Genomic DNA, 21,492 nt, shown 5'->3' with positions numbered 1-21,492 from the left:
ATTTTGGTATGATGAAGCAAAGAAGGAGAAACCAAACTTGAAAGAATTTCATGGGACAAAAAAACCTCTGGAACCAGACAAGTACCTTTCTCCCTGCAGAATTTCAAAGGCCTACTGCAAGCAACGTAGGGAGATGTTATAGCTTCTCAAAAAAGATTGCAAGCATCTTATAACAATGTGTTGGGCAACTTACATCCAGGAGCGGCTTCTAGGTCCTCTATAAGACGACTTGTAAAAAGAAAGCTCTTTCAAGTTGAGGCAGGTGTTTGGGATGGGTGGGAATTTTATATGGGGAAGAGACTTTAAGTTGCTGCCTCTGGAATCCATGTTGAAAAAGACTAAAGGATTTTTTAAAAAGCAAATCACTATTCTGTTTTTTCATACGAGAGATGCTGGATATTTTGGATTCACAGAACAAGAGCTGATGCCAATTGAAGCGAATGGAAAGAGTCTTATCAACATCAGTTGGCACTGGATCAGACCCATATATTTTCAGGCCATTAGATTTAATCTGATCTTCTGCATAGTCAAAACCACACAATTTCACTCAGTAATTCGTTCAGTGAGACTAATCTGAACTAGAGCAAATCTTTTATAAAACATTCAGTCCTGATTTGAAGATTTCAAGTTATGAAGACCCAATCACATCCCGATAAGTTACTCCTTGTTAGAAATACAGTATACACTTGATTCTCCAGTTCTAATTTTTCTAGCTTTGATTGCTAGACTTTGGATTTATCAGAGGTTTTTTGTTTTGTTTTGTTTTGAAGAAAACCTTCATAGTAAATACATAAATTTTCCTTTTTGCTTAGTATAAGTTGGGAGTAAGTTCAGCTGTATTTGAGGAACTATTTTCAACAGCTGCAAACTGCAGTGGTAACAAGACAAACACTAGAAATATACTTTCTATTTCTGTAAAATGGTGGTTTTCAACCTGTGGTCTGCAGGTCCCTGGGAGTCCACACACTATGTCTAACAGCAATCTTTTGCAGACTTCTTACCATAGTACAGTGGTTTTCAACCGGGGATCCGCAGACTGTCTAAAATTTTCAAATGGGCGTGCACCTCCATTTGACATTTTTAGGGGTCTGCAGATGAAAAAAGGTTGAAAACCACTGCTGTAAAAGTTTACAAGTATTGTTATTTATTCAAGTTTTTCCTCTGTAATCTTCAATTTACAATAAACAAATATTCACATTTGAAATGTATAAGCAAGCAACTGGGGTAGCCAATGAACAATCCTTTCATGGCAAAAATATTTTCATCTCAGATCAGACCTACAAAGCAACCGTAGAAACAGGTTTTCTTCAAACTAAGTAAAATCTGGTTTAGAAGTAAAAAGAAAAAAGTTCTCCTTGCTTGTATGTTTCAAAATATACCACTTATATAGTGGTGGACACTTGTTTTCCTGAGCTCTAAACTCTTACTATATTAACAGTACTTTAAATGAAAGTACCCAATGATGAGAGGCTTTACACTAATAAAATTTGCTGAAGACTTGGTCTCACCTGCATCAATTATCACACTATAAGCCAAATATAGCAGGGGCAGTTGAGATTCTAGCACAATATAAAAGGAGTCAGAAATTTCAGAACCAGGCAAAATAATGCAGTTAAGACACCCAACTATACTGTTACAAATATTCCAGTGAGCTTTCACAAAAAAAAAATAATCAAACTGACTATGCTGAGAACGATCTAAGCCACAGTAGATTCAAAGTAATCTTTCTTTCCTGTAAAATGACCCAAATACATTTTAAAGTATTCATTGTAGTAACAGCACTCTGATGCAGTTGGCTACAACAGAATATTAACTCTTCATGCCACATTTGCAATTATGATCTTGAATACATTGTCAGGGACAATATACAGTTAATATACTGCAACTTTATGCCAATTCCGATATTTAATTTTAAAAACAGTCAGAACATTATAAACCATAGGGTCTTAAAATATTAACTTCTAAAATCATTTTAACTTTAAATACTGAACATTTAAACTATTTGCTTCTCTTTGAAAATTTCCTATTCAGCATAAAGGTGACTGTTGTTCTTACTACTCCTTTGTCAACTCATTTAAAGTGGTTGAAGCAAATTTTTATTGTATGGATGTAGACAGACTTTTAATATTAAAGTCAATTTTGATTATTATTTCTTATTTGTATTAGTGCAGTACCCAAGAGTCGTGGACCACGTCATGCTAGGTGCTGTTAAGATTAAAATCTTATTGGAACAGTTTTGGCCTGCAAAATTTCTGACTACCATAAAGTATAATTTCTCTTTATGTAAGAGAAAGCCGGCTAAAATATTGAGGCAAGTTCCAAAGTGAAGTAAAAATGGAGTCACGTATTTCACCTGCTTCCAAATAGCTGACAAGCAGAAGGGGTGGGAACACGGAATTACGTGTAAAAATACAATTCAGGATTCCATCATTTGCATTAGTAAGTTTCCAATATGTCTTTACCATGATATTTTTAACATATAAATATTTTGTATATAAAATTTGAAAACTTCTGAGTATCTTTATTCAGATCACCCACATAGATTTTTAAGACAACTCAAAATAAATGTAACAAAGTATGACATCATTAGATATTAAACCTACTTTTCTGTTTTGAATATAGCATGTGTATATTTAAAACAAGTCATTCAATCCACTTAAGGGAAAAATGTGCATCTTCTTTGAGTTAATAAACTGTTAAAAATATACTCCCATCTAATGAAGGAAGAAAATTTGACATGTGTTAAGTCACTCTAGGCATTGAAAAAAGTGCAAATAAAGAGTACCTCAAAATATAAAAAAAACTATTAGGATTTATTCCACTTTTAAAGAAGCAGCTAGAATTCCAAAATATCTTCAAATAAGCAATTGGAGTTGACAAAGCACACATCAGACTTGAATGTACTGGTTGGTGATAAGTGTCCACTTTATCTTTATGTATAGATGTTATTATGAATTTCATTGGTTGTCACTAATTTCTTCAGTATCTCTGCACTTTTGGACATATCCTAGTAAAATAAAGAAAGAGTCATCACTAATAGGTTGTACAACACTTCAATCATACTCTTTCCTACCCACTCAGAAAACTTTATTACAGTGAACAGCAATATGACTAAAACATTAACAGTAACTCCTCGCTTGACATTGTAGTTATATTCCTGAAAAATGCTACTTTAAGCGAAACGATGTTAAGCGAATCCAATTTCCCCATAAGAATTAATGTAAACGGGGTGAGGTGGTGTGTGTGTTAGGTTCCAGGGAAATTGTTTTCACCAGACAAAAGAGTGTGTGTGTATACGTATATACACACATTATATATATACATACACACACACACACACACACACACACACAGAGTATAAGTTTTAAACAAACAGTTTAATATTGTACCCAGCAACAATGATTATGAAGCTTGGTTGAGGTGGTGAAGGCAGAGGGTGGAAGAGGGTAGGATATTTCCCAGGATGCCTTACTGCTAAATGATGAATGAGCACTCGGCTGTGCCCTCAAGGGTTAACACAGTGTTGTTAATGTAACCTCACACTCTACAAGGCTGCACAAATGGAGGGAGGCGAGACAGCATGGCAGAGACAGACACACACTATTTGCATGAGAGAGAGACGTGCATTGCCCCTTTAAGTATGCTGACCCTACTCTAAGTACATTGCCTTTTTAAGTAGATCAGCAAGTTGAGAAAGCAATTGCTGCCAGCAAGCTCCCTCCAGTCCTGAGCCCTGTTGTGTTCCCACACCCTGCTCTGTAAAGGGGGTTGGGGGATGGGAAGAGGAGAGGGGACACCCTGACATTAGCACTCTTCTTCCCCTCCTCCCACCTCACACAGCAAGCAGGAGGCTCCCAGAAGCAGCTCCAAGGCAGAGGGCAGGAGCAGCACATGGCAGTGGGGGGAGGGTTGGCTGAACTGCCTGGCAATTCACAGTCTGCTGGGCGGCTGCCACACAGGGAACTTAAGGGGAGGAGGAAGCAGATGGGGGGCTGCCAGTCCACCCGGGTTCTAAGCACCCACCAGCTACCTGCAATGGGCTGCTCTTCCTGCAAGCAGTGGACAAAGCAGGTGGCTGCCAAATAACGTTATAAGGGAGCATTGCAAAACTTTAAACAAACATGTTCTCTCACTGATCAGCAACGTAACAACGTTAACTGGATGACTTTAAGTGAGGAGTTAGTCAATAAGTAAGAGTCAGGTGTTATGAAAGAAAGTATCTAGAGAACTAGTGAAAGCTCCAAAGGAGTGTCCAGTTTAATCACACACTAGGACTCGTTGACCTGTAGTCTCTTGCTCAAATAGTTACACCCATAAAAGGGAGGGGGAAGAGGCTGTATTTTTATTTCCCCTCAACAAAGTTTATTATCATCAATTAGAAGCCTTGCTGGATCCTAAAATTCATAGGTGGTGTCTGAAAGCTGGAATTTGCATCTCAGTCACAGCTGAAAACAGCTTATTTCAAAGATTCTCCTACCAATCACTTTTTCCATTTAAACTCAAGTTCAACTGGCAAAAACAGAGCGAGAACTTTACAGAAGTCATTCTGTAAACATGTTCATTCAAAACATTTTAAAAAAAGGAAAATATTCAACTTTTTGCTTGCTGATGGAGACAGTGTGGCCTAGTGGATTCAACACTGGACTAGGACTCAGAAGACCTGACAGTCATGGGGACTTTGGCTCCTGAATCCCTTTTGAAAAAATGAGATTTTGGCTCCTAAATCCAGTAGGTGTTGCAATACTGAGCATACCAAGGCCAAAAATATCTTTAAAAATCTGGACCTTTATGATTAATATGTCCCTGAAGTCTGTACTCTTTCAGCTTTAATAGAAGTTGATACAACTAAAAAAATTAACATTTTCAAAATAGTGTTTAAATGAGATCTAGAATGGCTCTCATCTGATACACAGCTAATAGAATAGCACCATTTTGACTATGGATGCACAGTGGTAAGATATTAGCTCACGGACCAGTAAGCAGCATGAGTAGCTTAGAGGCTTTTAATAAGATCGATAGGAAGTTCTACTTACAATAGTCACTTGAAGTTATTCATTTAAATACCAGATTATAATAAATTCAAAAATGAAATGATTCTTGTGAATCTAGAGCTTCTCACACACTGTTGCTAAGAGGCTAATCACAGATGGAAGCAGTTTAAGGCATTTAAGTGTTCCAATTTGTAAGGTTCATATTCAGGATGGTCTGTTAATCCAAGCTTGTCTCTCTCAAATACTATACATCTAAGTCTTAATAGTCTACAACCTCAGACACTCCGATATTAAAAGAGACAGAACTTTCCACTAATCTTTAAAATTAAGCTTTACCTTGACTAAACTCTTTAGATTCTTAGAAGAAAGCACAGGCTTGAATGCTTCAATTGTAACAGTGTCCAGTTTGATGACATCCGTGTAACACTGATACAGCACTGCAGGAATCTGCCATACTTGACAATAACTCAGAACTATATATAACCAAAAAGAAAAGACTGTTACATCAATGTAATCTAATCCACACTGCATAACATCTCTTTCAATTTAAGTAATATATCATTTTGCTATGGGGTTGCATTTCTGACCATCTTGGCTAATAGCCATTGAGGGACCATCCTCCAAGAACACATCTAATTATTTTTTAACTCAGTTATACTTTTGGCTTTCACAACTTTCCCTGGCAAAGGGTTCCAGAGGATGGCTCTGTGTTGTGCCAAGAAGTACTTCCTTATGCCTACTAATTTCATTGGGTGACTCCTGGTTCAAGATATACTGTACGATGTAATGTTACGCAATTGGAGGATAAACTTAAAATTAGGATCATCAGTTAAACGTTATGCTGTTCAAAATTAACATTCATCAATAAATGTCAACAGTTAGCACAGGACACAAGCATAACTTTGCAATGTAGCAAAAAAATAAATGAATGAATGCAAGAATATAAATGAAGTTGCGTAATACCAGCAGCAGGGAGACCCTGTACAATATTTGGCTGCTCCAGCAGTGGACAACAGGTGGTCTCTTTGAAGTCTTTTGTCTTTAAAGCTTTCAGAAAAGGAGAAGGAAGCGTTAAAGTGGATTCAGGGGTTTTATAATCAGTTAGAGGACATGTTGAAAGAATGGTTACTTGCAGATCCTCCTCCCGCATACAGCCAAAAACCTGAAATGAAAACATGAATTCCACCATAAGTGAGGTTTATGCTAATACAGGAATGGAGTCCAATTACAGAAGACTGGGTTCATTTTAGTTCAGATGGCAAAAAGTAGGAGGGGAGGGGTTGGATGGGGCGACAGGGGGCAGTCAGGGAGCAGGGGTCCCGGGGTGGGGGCCGTCAGGAATGAGAGAAGGGGTTGGATGGGGCAGCAGGGGGCAGTCAGAGGTGGGGGTTCCAGGGGCTGTCAAGGGACAGGGAGAAGGGGTGGGTGGATGGGGTAGGGGTCCTGGGGGGGCAATCAGGAAGGAGGGAGGGTTAGATGGGGTGGTGTAGGGGGCAGTTAGGGAGAAGGGGAGTGGAGGGGGCAGCAGGTCTGGGTGTGGTCAGGGACAGACAGCAGGAGAGATGGATGGGGCAGGGGTTCCAGGGCTGGGCCATGCCTGGCTGTTTGGGGAGACACAGCCTCCCCTAACCAGCCCTCCACACAATTTGTGAAACCCGATGCGGCCCTCAGGCCAAAAAGTTTGCCCACATCTGTGCTATGTCATCATCTGAGACTGCTATAACATGAAATATATGTAGAATGCGGATTAAAAAAAAAAAAAAAGAGCAGGAGACATACAATTCTCCCCCCAAGAAGTAGAGTCACAAATTTAATTGACACATTATTTTTGTAATGAGCATCATCAGCATGAGAGCATGTCCTCTGGAATGGTGTCTGAAGCATAAAGGGGCATACCAATGTTTAGCATATCTGACATGTAAATACCTTGCAACAACGGCTACAGAAGTGCCATGTGAATGCCTGTTCTCATTTTCAGGTCACACTGTAAATAAGAAACAGGCACCAGTATCTCCAGTTAATGTACACAAACTTGTTTGTCTTAGCGATTGGCAGAATAAGAAGTAGGACTAAGTGGACTTGTAGGCTCTAAAGTTTTACACAGTTGTGTTTTTGAGTGCAGTTATATAACCAAAAAAATCTGCATTTGCAAGTTACACTTTCATGATAAAGAGATTGCAGTTCAGTACTTGTATGAACTGAAAAATAATTTATCATTTTTGCAGTGCATATATTTGTAATAAAAATATAAAGTGAGCACTGTGCACTTTGTATTCGGTGTTGTAATTGAAATCAATATTGAAAATGTAGAAAAACATCCAAAATATTTAATAAATTTCAATTAGCATTCTTTTGTTATAAGTGTGATTAAACACAATACATTTTTTAAATTGCAATTAATATTTTTGAGTTAATCACGAGAGTTAACTGCGACTGACAGCCCTAATAGGAATACATTTTTGGATCCCTGACTCTTCCATGTACAGCCTTCAGATGTCACTACTTTCTACTCTAAGATCAATACACACTTACTAAAAATGGCTTCATTTTCTACATGGTCTTGTCATTTTTACAACTGATAAGTTAGTAAAAATGTACAGATATCCCTCCTACCACCTTCTTAGGATTCATCACCATGAAGAAGACAAGGAACAATATGGGAAATATGCTACAGAAGTTCTCTTATTTATGTATATGGTAGCCGGACAATAAATTACTCCTAAAGGTAGGCAACTAATCCCCTACATTAATGTTTTGTTACCCTATAACTTGAAAACAAAAAGACTTGCTTCTGATGATTTATGCTTTCTCTGGGAGAGATTATGTAGTCATTGAAGAACCAGCAAAATTATGACATCACAAGAGATTGAAGGCAGAGCAATGGCAGCGGGGGGGGGGGGGGGGGGGGGGGAAGAGCAGCAGAGGAAGAGAAGAGGGATTTTTAGTCAAACTGCTAACCAAAAAAGAAAGCTGAAGTTTCTATTAACATCTATTACTGCAATGCCTAATGGAATAGAACACTTGTTACAGATTAGCATCTCTGCCCCATCGATTGTCACACAAGAGCTCAGAACAAGCTTCCTAGAACCCCAAACCAGAAAAGACAAGACATGACATTGGTTGATTTGCTTAGCTGAGAAATATCATCAGTCTACAGTCCTTAATTTTTATATATATCTGCAAAGAGATTTTTAAAATTGAATTGTGCCTATTATATATATATATAAAAAATTTAAAAAATACAATTCAATTTTAAAATCTCTTTGCAGATCTATAAAGCACATTTTATTTTCCTTTCTGCCTCATTGAGACTGCTACAAACTTTTTACACAATTTGCATAATATTAACAACTCTTATGATTTTACCTAAGCCTCGCAACATCTGTTGTGTTTGTTAATACTTCAGCTCCTGAAGTCAAGTGATTATGTGAATCTGAGCTTTCATTTTAAAAAAAGTTCACAACCCATGAGGTTGCAGGAAAAAAAGATCATGAAAAATATGACCTGAGTGTACACTACACTTCAAAAACTAGAAGGCAAACAAAAATAACCCAATATTTAAGAATTTCATGATTTTGAAGTTGATTACATAATAGTTCCAGACTGGACTCATGCCTTTTGAGTGACTGGGGTTGACAATATTGTGAACTGTTCCAGCAGCAGCCTCTCTGTATGGCAGAATTATAGTGATGGAACAAAAGAGGCAGGAACTGAGCATTTCTCCCTCAAAGAAATCAGAACACACACTCCTCAGTGAGGACTTTGTCCATGCCAAGTTTCAAACTAGTTATTTTTGGCAGCCGTAGCCCTGTACAAGTGCTGTTATACTTTTCTTTCCTAAACAAAACAACCACACCACAAACACTCAATTTTTTCCCCCATATTTCCATAACTCAAAAGTGGTTAGAATAATTCACCTCTGTTGAAATCAACAATGGAAAATTTAATCCTGAAAGGCAAATGTTTCTGAAAATGAGTATGAGAAAACAGAGGCTCTCTTCTGGAAACTGATTTAGAAAGTTTAACTACAGCAGACGCAACCAGTACCAGCCACGATGGGATTAGACAGAACTTCTTGGTACAAAATTCAAACAACATTTAGTTTTCTGAGTCGGAGGCAGGGGAGGAAGAAAGTGATACAGAAAATAACTGAGCATTCTAAGCAGAAATGTTTTGTTTTTCTTATAAGAGGTTCCACCCCCCACCCCGAAAAAATCTTTGCTTAACTCCTGTTAATCTCAATTTTACCTTTTCAAGCCATTGATATTGCTGATCTTCAGCCACATAGCAATTGCACTGGCACAACAATACCTAAAAAGACAGACTTGTAAACAAGTGATTCAAACAACTCAGTTACAGTCCCTTTCTGTCTCATATTAAAAAGATATTGACTCTACATGAACATATTGATTACACTCATACTATATACTACTACCATTTCAATGAGGATTTTCCATCTGCAACTGATATGAAGCATTCCATCTTGCCATGAATCTTCCTTGTACTGCACATAAAGGGCCAGATATTCATCAGGTGTAAGTCAATGTAGCTTTATTACACCAGTTTATGCTAACTGAGGATATGACCCAAAATGTTCACAGAGAACCCCTATTAGTACTAGACTTTGAGGGTGGAAGTTAACACCTAGAAGTAACCTTGAATTCCATAATTTAATATAGCTACATGGCAGAGTTGAGTACCCTAAACTTCCTGAAATGCAGCTCATGTCTCAGCAACCTCATCAAGTGAGCTGACAAATCACATTTTTTGATGTGGTAAGCTAAGAATACTGCAACCTTACTGGTTTTCTTTTCTGAAAAGGATTCTCTTACTGATTTCATGTTGAGAAAAAGAGATAAGGGGAGAGAATCATTTCTAAATGCAAACATATATGCCACTTACTGTTGGATCAGATATTAATTTGTAGAACAAACAGAAAGCATCTGTTGGAAGAACACTTGTTGTATTTGATGTTCTGCACCACTCGTTCCACAATTTGACAGAGCCAGCTGCTTCCCAGCATCCAGAATTCAGAACAAATGAGGACAGGAAAGCTGTGAACAACATCAGTATTAGTTTATATAGTAATATCAGATAGATGAGACATTCCCATTAAAACAAAAGTCACGTAAAACCTCTTGAACTGGATGACTACAGTTTGTTTGTGGTTGGGGTTTTCTGGGAAGAACTCATTATCAATTACATTAAGTTAGTGGTTGCAACAAAACCACAAACTCTAGTACCCTTTCACCTGGAAAGACCAAGAATTAAAGTAATCAAATATTAATGTCATTTAAAAAAAAATCTCAGTTAATATTAATCAAATATATGTTTTGTATATTCTAAATACTTTGTGTCACATGAACTATTTTGTTTTTCTCATTAGATACTATAAAATAAACATAAAAATGTTAACCCTTATTTGTCACTGACACAACAGACACTGTCCACTGTGCAGAGAGAACCATCTCCCTTCAAAATCAGTATCAAATCTACTGCATTCAGTAACTGGTTGAAACTACAAGATATGTTCAGAATCTTTTCCCTTTCAGACTCATCTCTCATGACTAGACACTCAAACAGAACACGCTAGTATGCACCTATTTCCACCACCCCAGGGAATGAGTGCTACATTCATCTCAAAAACACATCTCCCACACGGCAATATAAGCCTCCATCACAGTGACCATGATGCAATTTTCAATTCTGAAACAAATCAAACCCAAGTAGTGTAAATAGCAGGAGTGTACTATTCAAATACTACTTGCACTTTTGCCTTAATGAGTGAAGCAGCTTTTCTTATCTTGTTAATCCACATAATCATGGCTTTGGCACTAGCTTCTTCCTCAGCACCAAAACTCAGAGCAAGGCTCTGCTTCCTTTTGCCAAAAGTGAATTCACAATTTACAGTAAGTGATCAAAAGGGCTTGAAGAATTTATCAGACCCCACCTAGCCAGAGGCTAAGCATACTGATCAGAAACCAGTATTAAGAGAAAAGAAGGGAGGCCCCTCAAGTAAAATCCAAGGGCAAATCCCTGATAAAGTCAGATTTCATTCCTAGTTGATAGGAAAGGAAGGTGCTAGAATTCCTATCCTACTCTGCTCAATGCTCCACTCTCTGAGGCTTTGTTTAGACTAGTATTTAAAGAGGTTTCAGACCACATCAGCTAGTTCAAACTAGTACATGCCTTCAAAAATTCTAGTTAAGACCAGGCAAGCTGGACATTAGCACATGCTAAGAAGGTCAAGCTAAAGCCATGGGGGAAGCAAAAAGCCTAGGATTTAGCTTGACCAGCTTACCAAGTGCTAAAGTACAATTTAACTAGTTAAGACAAGGCCTAGAATGTGAGAGTTGGATTATGGTAGCTAGTTCAAACTCACACTGCATCTTTAAACCCTGGTCAAGACTAGATTTAAATAGGGTTCGGAAATTTGAAGTGCCAGTCCACCCTTGGGCTGCTGGAAGGAGCTTTTCCTCTTTCCTACCAGTGGGGACTCACACTGCAAGAGAGAGGTGTCTTAATTATTATTCTCTCATCCCAGTTTCCTGGCTGTTGTAAGGCAGGACAAGCAGATATACAGTAACTCCTCGCTTAACGTTGTAGTTATGTTCCTGAAAAATGCTACTTTAAGCGAAACAATATTAAGCGAATCCAATTTTCCCATAAGAATTAGTGTAAATAGGGGCCTGGTCTACATTACGCGTTTAAACCGATTTTAGCAGCGATAAACCGATTTAACAATTTACCCGTCCACACTACGAGGCCATTTATATTGATATAAAGGGCTCTTTAAATCAGTTTCTGTACTCCTCCCCAAAGAGAGGAGTAGCGCTAAAAACGGTATTACCATATCAGATTAGGGTTAGTGTGGCTGCAAATCGACGGTATTGGCCTCTGGGTGGTATCCCACAGTGCACCACTGTGACCGCTCTGGACAGCAATGTGAACTCGGATGCAGTGGCCAGGTAAACAGGAAAAGCCCCGCAAACTTTTGAATTTCATTTCCTGTTTGCCCAGCATGGAGCTCTGATCAGCACAGGTGGCGATGCAGTCCCAAATCCAAAAAGAGCTCCAGCATGGACCGTATGGGAGATTCTGGATCTGATCGCTGTATGGGGAGACAAATCTGTTCTATCAGAGCTCCGTTACAGAAGACGAAATGCCAAAGCGTTTGAAAAAAATCTCCAGGCTACACAGTGCTGCGTGACAAGCATAACGGAAAGCCAAAGAATCAAATGGACGCTCATGGAGGGAGGGAGGGATGGTGGGTGGGTACTGGTACTGAGGACTCCAGCTATCCCACAGTCCACAGCAGTCTCCAAAAAATATTTACATTCTTGGCTGTGCTCCCAATGCCTGTAGGTTCAAACACATTGTCCGGCGTGGTTCAGGGTATAGCTCGTCAATTTACTCCCTCTTCCCTTCCCCCCCATGAAAGAAAAGGGAAAGAAATCGTTTCTTGACTTCTTTCAGTGTCACCCTATGTCTACTGAATACTGCTGGGAGACATGATGCTGTGGCAGTGAAGAGCAGTATCCACTCCTCTCCCCTCCTCGGTGGCAGATGGTGCAGTAGGACTGCTAGCCATCCTTGTCATCAGCCTGTGAGTGCTCCTGGCTGGCCTCAGGTGAGGCTGGCCGGGGGGCGCCTGGGTAAAAATAGGAATGATTCCCAGTCATTCCCAGTAGATGGTACAGAACGGCTGTTAACCGTCCTCATCATAGCAACTGGGGCTGAGCTCCATCAGCCCCCTCCCTTTCCTGTGTAAAGAAAAGATTCTGTACTGCTTGGACTATCATAGCAGCGGGATGCTGGGCTCCTCTCCTCCACACCGCTTAATATCCTGCCTGGACTGTCATAGCAGCGGGATGCTGGGCTCCTCTCCCCCACACCGCTTAACGTTCTGCCTGGACTGTCATAGCAGCGGGAGGCTGCCTCCCCATTTTATCTCACTAACAAGTCACTGTTTCTTATTCCTGCATTCTTTATAACGTCATGACACAAATGGGGGGGGGCACTGCCACGGTAGCCCAGGAAGGTTGGGGAGGAGGGAAGCAACGGGTGGGCTTGTTACAGGGGCACCCCCCCAGGAATGGCATGCAGCTTGTCATTTCTGCGGGAGCTGACATAGAGCAGCTGTGCTCTCTGATACACTGGTTCTCTAGTACACTTGCCCCATATTCTAGGCAGGACTGACTATTTTTAGATACCATAAAGGAGGGATTGACTCAGGGAGTCATTCCCATTTTTGCCTTTGCGCCCCCAGCCGACCTCAGCCAGGGGCACCCATGAGAGCAGCAGACAGTACAGAACAAGAGATAACCGTCATCTCATTGCCAATTTACAATGGCAGCGGACGGTACAGAACGACTGATAACCATCTCTGCTATCATGCAAAAGCAAGTTAATGCTGCTGTGCAGCGCTGCAGTATCGCCTCTGTCAGCGGCATTAGGTAGACATACGGTGACAGTAAAAAAAAAAAAAAGCTGAACGGGCTCCATGGTTGCCGTGCTATGGCGTCTGCCAGGGCAATCCAGGGAAAAAGGGCGTGAAATGATTGTCTGCCATTGCCTTCCCAGAGGAAGGAATGAGTGTCGACATTTACCCAGAACCACCCGCCACAATGATTTTTGCCCCATCAGGCACTGGGATCTCAACCCAAAATTCCAAGGGGCGGGGGAGACTGCAGGAACTATGGGATAGCTACAGAATAGCTACCCACAGTGCAACGCTCTGGAAATCAACGCTAGCCTCCGACCATGGACGCACACCCCCGAATTAATGTGCTCAGTGTGGCTGCGTGCACTCGACTTTATACAATCTGTTTTACAAAACTGGTTTATGTAAAATCGGAATAATCCCATAGTGTAGACTTAAATTCCAGGGAAATATTTTTCACCAGACAAAAGACATATACACCTCCACCCCAATATAATGCGGTCTGATATAATGTGAATTCAGATATAATGCGGTAAAGCATCACTCCGGGGGACAGGGCTGCTTTACCTTGTTATATCTGAATTCGTGTTACTGCAAGTGGCTCCTCTGCACCCTCTCCCCCCCCAGTTACTGGCTGCCTCCCTGAGGCCCCCCTGCCCCAGGTCACCTCCGCTCTGCTTCCTCCCACGAGTGCGCCGCAGTTCTGCTTCTCCCCCCTCCCTCCCAGGCTTGCCACACCAATCAGTTGTTTTGCGCGGCAAGCCTGGGAGGGAGGAGAAGCAGAGATGAGTGGCATGCTCGTGGGAGGAGGCGGACTGGAGGTGAGCTGGGGCAGAGAGTGGTTCCCCTGCGCCCCCACCTTACTTGCTGCAGCCCCCCTGCCCTAGCTCACTTCTGCCTCCACCTCCTCCGCTTCTCCTCCCTCCCAGGCTTGCTTGGTCAAAGAACTGATTGGCATGACAAGCTGGGGCGGGGAGTGGGGGAAGAGTGGTAAAAGTGGTTCCTCTCCCTACCCCATTGTAATGATGTCTCACCTATAACATGGTGAGATTTTTTGTCTCCCAAAGACCGTGTTACATTTGGGTAGAGATGTATATATACACACACAGTATAAGTTTTTAACAAACAATAATACTGTACACAGCAATGATGATTGTGAAGCTTGGTTGAGGTTGAGGAGTCACAGGGTGGAATATTTTCCAGGGAATGCCTGACTGCTAAATGATGAACTAGCACTTGGCTGAGCCCTCAAGGTTAACACAGTGTTGTTAACGTAGCCTCACACTCTACAAGGCAGCAGGAATGAAGGGAGGAGACACAGCATGGCAGAGAGAGACACAGAAACACACCCACCTTGTGTGTGCACGCGCGCGAGAGATGTGCATCGCCCTTTAATTACACTGACCTCACTCTAAGTACATTGCCTTTTTAATTAGATCAGCAAGTTGAGATAGCTGCTGCTGCCAGCAAACTCCCTCCAGTCCTGAGCCCTGTCCTGTTGACCCCTCGATCATCCCGCTCTGTGGAGATGGGGGGCAGGAGGACACCCTGACATTAGCACCCCACCCCACCATACACACAGCAAGCAGGAGGCTCCCAGAAGTAGCTCCAAGGCACAGGGCAGGAGCAGCACAGAGCAGTGGGGGAGGGAACAGCTGAACTGTCTGGCAATTCATAGTCTGCTGGGCAGCTGCCACACAAGGAACTTAGGGGAGCTGATAGGGTCGCTGCCAGTCCACCCTGGTTCCAAGCCCCCACTAGCTAGCTCCAATGGGCTCCTCTTTCTGCAAGCAGTGGACAAAGGAGGCAGCTGCCAAACAACAGCTTTAATTGATCAGCAATGAAACGTTAACCAGGATGACGTTAAGTGAGAACTTACTGTATCTCTGCTACCCTATGTGTCCCAAAACAGATTATTTGCATTCCACTGTAAAAAGCTTCAGTGCCCGCCTTTGCTCCTACTCTTAGCTTCTGAGTGGCAGACTGAAAGTGACATGAGCGATGAAGTCTTCTTTATGGGATCATTTGCATTTTTCAAGAAGCATCAGATAACCATATGGGATAGATACTTTTTAAAAAACATATTTTTAAATGCTACCTCCTGCAGGTATCAAAAGAAATAAAGTAATGACACTTTCAGTATGGCAAAGCAATGTACAACTTCAGAATTATTGGTGCTGTCTAAAAATGCATCATTACCTCAACTTACATTTGGAAAGTTCTCTTCACCAACATCAGGTCTAAAAGTTTATCCCCTGAATGAAAAACGGAAGTAATTAAAATCCCTCCAGAGCATAGTCAGAATGCCTCCTATAGGAGCACTGCAATTCTCTACCCATTTTGCCAGGAACCCAGATTGCTGCTATCCTTTGCATAAAAGGGAGTTTAACAGTCATGGTGAGAACCAAAGCAAAATCAAACATGGCTTCAAGTAGAAAAGCACCGTCTTAGCACGCACACCTTCCCCATGTTCCTACTTGCTACTGCTCAGTATTCAAAAGTTACAGTGGGAGCAGGGCAAAACAATTGTATAGAGTTTCTAAAGCTTTTTTCTCAGTCTAGACTACTTACCTACAGAATTATGTCCTATCGCCAATATAAACTTAGAGCAAGGAAACTGCTCATCTGTAAAGCTTCCAGTAGATGCACTTAACTTTGAACTCCAAAGGATGTGGACCTCCCTAGCATAAAGAAAAAGAAATAAATAGGTTAAATGCAAACAAAACAAACAATGGATAAGAACACAGGTTGTGCAATAAGGTTAGATCCATTTACCTCTCTCTATGATCTGGAAAGACAATACAAAAATTGTTTTTGTGAGAATCATCCTACGTTACACAAATGAAGGAACACAAGCCAAAACAGGGAAAAAACAGGTTAAAGAATATTTAGATAAGTTATATGTATTCAAACCAGAAGAACCTGATTAAATTCACCCTTGGGCATTTAAGTAACTAGCTGGAGTAATCTCAATACCATTTGCGATTATCCTTGAGAACTCATGGAGGACAGGTGAGCTCCCAACAAACGGAGAAAAGCAAACAAAGAACTGAGTTTTTAAAAAGGGAACAAAGGACTTGGGGAATTACAGACCTAACTTCAACACCTGGAAAAATACGGGAACAAATTATTAACTGATCAAATGGTAAGCATCTAGGGGATAACAGGGTTCTAAGTAATTGCCAACATAGATTTCTCTAGAACAAATCATGTCAAGCCAACCTAGTTTCTTTCTTGGACAGGGTTTCTAGCCTAGTAGATATGATATATTTTAATTTCAGTAGGGCTTTTGACACAGTATCACATGACATTCTAATAAGCAAACTGGGGAAATGTCATCTAGAAGAACTTACTATGACGTAGGTACAAGATTACGGTCTTTCAACCAGTTTAAGAGTAGTAATAAATGGCATGCAGTCAAACTGGAGAGATGTATATAGTGGAGTCCCACAGGGCTCTGTCCTGAGTCCAGTACTATTCAATATTTTCATTAATGACTTGGATAATAGAGAGTATGCTTATAAAAATCTGCAAATGTCACCTGAATGGGAGGTCTGCAAGTACTTTGGAGGACAAGAATAGAATTCAAAACAACCATGACAAATTGGAGAACTGCTCTGAAATCAACAAAATTCAACAAAGATGAGTGCAAACAAAGTACTAAGCTTAGGAAGGAAGAAATCAAAAGCACATCTACAAAATTAGGAATAATTGGCTAGGCAGTAGTATTGCTGAAAAGAATCTTGGGGTTACGGTTGACTCATTCAATTTGTGGTCCACTACATGATGCAGTTATGAAAAAGGCTATCATTCTGGGGTGTATTAACAGATATGACAGATATATAACACAGGAAGTCTTGACCCACTTTATTTGGCACTGGTGAGTCCTCAGCTGAAGTTGCATGTGCGGTTCTGAGCATAAGAAAATGAGGACAAACTGGAGAGAGTCCAGAGTAAAATCATGAAAATGATGAAGTGCAGAAAACTAAAAGGTTAAAAAAAACTAGGCATGTTTTATTCTTGAGCAAAGGAGATTGAGGGGGCTTAGCAGGGGAGAGACTTCATAGTCTTCAGGTACCTTAAGGGCTGTTACAAAGCCCACATGTGCAGCTGGTGGGGTGGGTGATCCAAGTAATTTATCTTAATCCGCAGCAAGGGAGATTTAGGTTCCATATTAAGAAAAAAATCCAGCTATAAGGCTAGTTAAGCAGTGGAAAACTCTTAGGGATATTGTGGAATACCCAGCCTGGTCCAACCTGTTCATAAACCCCCTGAACAGCTGTCAGCGATGGGCCAGGTATACCCAGTCCTGCCTCACCACAGGGGACTGGATTAGTGACCGCTTGAGGTCCCTTCCAGCCCGACATTGCTCTGACTCCTCCCCGACACCCAGAGAGACAAGAGGAAGGGAAATAAGCTCAGCCCAGCAGCTGAACTGCGCACCGGCCACTCCGCACCCGCCCCGACACGAGAGGGCGGCCCTGGGATCGCCGCCCCGCGAGATTTTATAAAGACAACGGGCCCGATCCCGCGTGTTCACCACAAACAGCGTCCAGGCGCCGCATCGCTCGGGCAGCAGCGCCGCGCCCCCCCCCGGGCGGGACCATCCGCGGCTGACACCGCCGGGCTCTCGAGCTCGCGCCCTGCGGCCTCCCGCCCGCTCCAGCGGGGGCTGGCAGGGGAGGGGGGGGCGCGGTCCGGCTCCTCCCCCAGGCTCGCGCCCCCCCGCGCGCTGACCCCCCCCCCACCTTTTCTTCTCCAGCTCCCTGCGGATCTCGCGGTCCTCGGGCGTCTCCTCGCGCTCCCCCGCCACCTCCTCCTCCTCGTCCACCCCCGCCCGGGACGGCGCCGCCACCACCTCCCCGAAGAACGTCGCCATCGGGCCGCCCAACCCCCACCGGCAACAAGGGCCTCGCGGAACAGCCCCTCCCGACAGCTCAGTCGCGCTGGCCACGCCCCCTCCCACAGCTGCGCAGGCGCCAAAGAACGTCAGCCTCGCTAGAGCGTGGGGCGGAGCCGTTCTAGCCCAATGGCCGCGTGGGAGGGAGGGGCGGCCGGGAAGGGCGCCGCTCTAGCGCTACTGGGCACAGCGAGCTGCGGAGCCGCTCTAGCCGCACACACCATAGAGCAGGGGCGGGCGAACCACAGAGCGTGGCCGCATCCGGCCCTTGAGCTCCCGCCGGGGGCAGGGTCCGGGGCCTGCCACGCTCCGCACCTGCTCTGGCTTTCTGCAGCTGCCGGCAGCAGCGGCACGTCCCCTCTCCGGCTCCGAAGCGTAGGGGCAGCCAAGGGGTTCAGTGCACTGCCCCCGCCGCTCCCATTGGCTGGGAACCACGGCTGATGGGAGCTGCAGGGGCCGCGCTCCGCGTAGGAGCCGGAGAGGGGACAGGCTGCTGCTTCTGGGAATTGCTTGAGGTAAGCGCCGCATGGCGCCTGCACCTCTGACCCCCTCCCATGCTCCAGACCCCTACCCCAGCTCTGATCCCCCTCCCGCCCGCCAAACCCCTCAGTCTCAGCCCAGAGCACCCTCCTGCACCCCAAATCCCTCGTCCCCAGCCAGAACCCTTCCCTTCTGCCCTCACGTGGGGCCCCCTTCCACTCTGAACTCCTCATTTCTTGCCCCACCACAGAGCCTACACCGCCAGCCGGAGCCCCCACCCAATCTCCTGCATCCCAATTCTCCAATTTCATGAGCATTCATGGCCTGCCATACAATTTCCGTACCCAGATGTAGCCCTTGGGTCAAAAATATTTCCCACCCCTGTCATAGAGCAGCTGCTTAATGCGAGCTCTGCCCTGCTGAAACAGAGTGGCAGTGCATGTGCCAGCCAGGGTGGGAAGGGGGAACATCACCAGCCTGTGGAACTGCTGTCTGACCCCAACATTGCCAGGCCAGCACGTGCCAGCTTGGGGGCAGCCTCAGAGCATAACATTTATTCACCTTCCACCCCACCCCCTCTCACAGGCCCCCCGTGGGCAGGCAGGGACCACCCCACACAGCAGCGCTCCACATGAAAAACAGATAAAGGGGACAACTCAGCACTGAAGCACATTCTACTGGCACCTCACAGCCAGCAGAGGCTCAGTCTACACTGAAGCGGTTGCTCAGGGCTATGGACAAGCCTACAATGGAGCGCTTCTCCCACGGGCATAGCTACCACTGCTCCGGCCTGCAGCGTAACTGCTTGATGAGAGATGCTCTCCCATCAGTGCAGGTAGCAGCTACAGCTGCAGGGCTGAATGGGACCAGATAGCAAGTGTGAAAAATAGGGTTTGGGGGAAGGGGGTAATAGGTGTCTATATAAGACAAATCCCCAACTATCTGTACTGTCCTTATAAAAGCAGGACATCTGGTTACCCTACCAGCACTCTATGTATAGACAAGCCCTGAGAGCAGGGACTGTGGGCTAAGGTCGCTGTAAGCTGTGTGGCCATGCAGCAGCCAATTTAGCACCATGCAGGTGCTTAGGGAACCTGGCCAGCTGGGACCTGCTACAACCAGGGGAGTTGCACAGATCCTAGGGCTGCCTTAGGGAGTCCTCGCTCTAGTCGTAGAACACCCTCTGCACTGTAAATGCCCCAGCCCAGAGCCCACACACTCAGCTGCAGCCCTCACCCCCTCCACCCAGCCCAAGCACAGAGCCCCACAGCCTATCTGCCCCCATCCTGAACCCACCCCCTACCCCATTAATTTTGTTATGTGCACCACTATGAAAGTCATAGGTCTCACACCACCTCCATATTGATGTACATAAAATTAATTCCACACATGTGGAATTAATTTTGAGGGAACACTGACTGGGGGTCTGGGCCTTAGCCCAGGCAGGCTCTTGGCTAATGGAATAGTTTTTCACTTGAAGAAAATTTGGTCACCTTACTTAAAGGCAGCAGCATCTATGAGTAGTTTCAACCTGGGAAAGATGTGTTTCTTTAAAAAGGGAAGGGACAGTAGCATTGCTTTTGCTTTGTATATATTTATTTAAGAAAAAGGCAAAAAAACTCCTGCCTTAGAACAACTTAACGTTTGAGTGGCTGACTGAAACTAAACAGGACACCAGAATTAGGAGGGCTTGTGCAACTTTGATATGGCCCACTTGTGACCATGCAGTATTACTGAGACAAGGTGAGTGAGATAATACTTGTACTAGACCAACTGCGGACGGTGAGAGACACTTTACAAGCCTAGGGCTGGTCTACACTACAGGGGAAAATCGATCTTAGATACGCAACTTCAGCTACGTGAATAACGTAGCTGAAGTCGAAGTATTTAAGATCGAACTACTCACCGTCCTCACGGTGCGGGATCGATGTCCGCGGCTACCCCAGTTGATTCCGCAACTCCGTTCAGGTTCGTGGAGTTACGGAATCGATATAAGCGCGTTCGGGGATCGATATATCGCATCTAGATGAGATGCGATATATCGATCCCCAAGCAATTGATTGCTACCCGCCAATATGGCGGGTAGTGAAGACGTACCCTTACACACAACTCTTCTTCCAGTAAGCCCTCTGAAAGCTGGAAAGCTTGTCTTTTTCACCAACAGTAGTTTATCCAATAAAAGATGATACCTTGTTTCTCTAATATCCTGGGACCAACATGGGTACACCACCACTGCATATGCAGTATAAGAGTCTTGGTTAAAGTCATCTAGAGCAGTGATAAAGCCCAGTAAAGACCAGCTCTCTTAGGATCCTACTCCACTGCCTTAAATAAGGTATCTTTCTTTCCTCATGCAGCCCTCTGCCTCATTCACTATGACTCTTATCCACTCAATGAGATAACATTATTTATCCTACTTAAACCTATCACACAGACTTCATAAAATATATATACTTTGTTCTGAATTAAGACTGCACACACAATTTGAACTTTGCAACTTTAGTGGTGTTTTAGTTGAGCTTTTTGTATGCAAGATCTTTGGGTGGTAGTTTTATTTAAAACCATCATTAGAGACATGTTGACTCTACCTCTTTCCCCCTCACTGAACAAAACAAACTTTGAACTTTAAGATCTACACCACAGTCCTCTACCCCTTCAATTAAAGGATTAAAAGTAAA

General features: G+C 43.4%; 1 protein-coding gene across 1 annotated transcript; it reads right to left on the bottom strand.

Annotated features, from left to right (window-relative positions):
* Positions 1 to 1,121: 1,121 nt before the first annotated feature.
* Positions 1,122 to 18,370, bottom strand: PSMG1 (proteasome assembly chaperone 1). Its single transcript, XM_030577666.1, has 7 exons — positions 18,183 to 18,370; positions 16,006 to 16,115; positions 9,894 to 10,045; positions 9,240 to 9,302; positions 5,955 to 6,153; positions 5,328 to 5,464; positions 1,122 to 3,007 (listed from the first exon to the last, which is right to left on the bottom strand). The coding sequence occupies exons 1-7, from the start codon at positions 18,311 to 18,313 to the stop codon at positions 2,933 to 2,935; spliced, it is 867 nt and encodes a 288-aa protein (XP_030433526.1). The 5' UTR covers positions 18,314 to 18,370; the 3' UTR covers positions 1,122 to 2,932.
* Between the last annotated feature and the right edge of the window lie 3,122 nt (positions 18,371 to 21,492).

This window comes from Gopherus evgoodei, chromosome 1, assembly GCF_007399415.2.
Source record: "Gopherus evgoodei ecotype Sinaloan lineage chromosome 1, rGopEvg1_v1.p, whole genome shotgun sequence".
In the NCBI taxonomy this organism is placed as follows: domain Eukaryota; kingdom Metazoa; phylum Chordata; order Testudines; family Testudinidae; genus Gopherus; species Gopherus evgoodei.
Note: the sequence above shows the minus strand (reverse complement) of the source record. Positions and strands in the feature narration are given on the sequence as shown.

Bases quoted from the DNA above. Each gene is read 5' to 3' on its own strand.
- PSMG1 (XM_030577666.1), bottom strand. From the start codon at position 18,313: ATGGCGACGTTCTTCGGGGAGGTGGTGGCGGCGCCGTCCCGGGCGGGG. The intron at 9,303-9,893 runs GTAAGTGGCATA...CTGTCTTTTTAG, and splicing joins AATTAATATCTGATCCAACA to GTATTGTTGTGCCAGTGCAA. The intron at 3,008-5,327 runs GTAAAGCTTAAT...TTATTTTACTAG, and splicing joins ATCTAAAGAGTTTAGTCAAG to GATATGTCCAAAAGTGCAGA.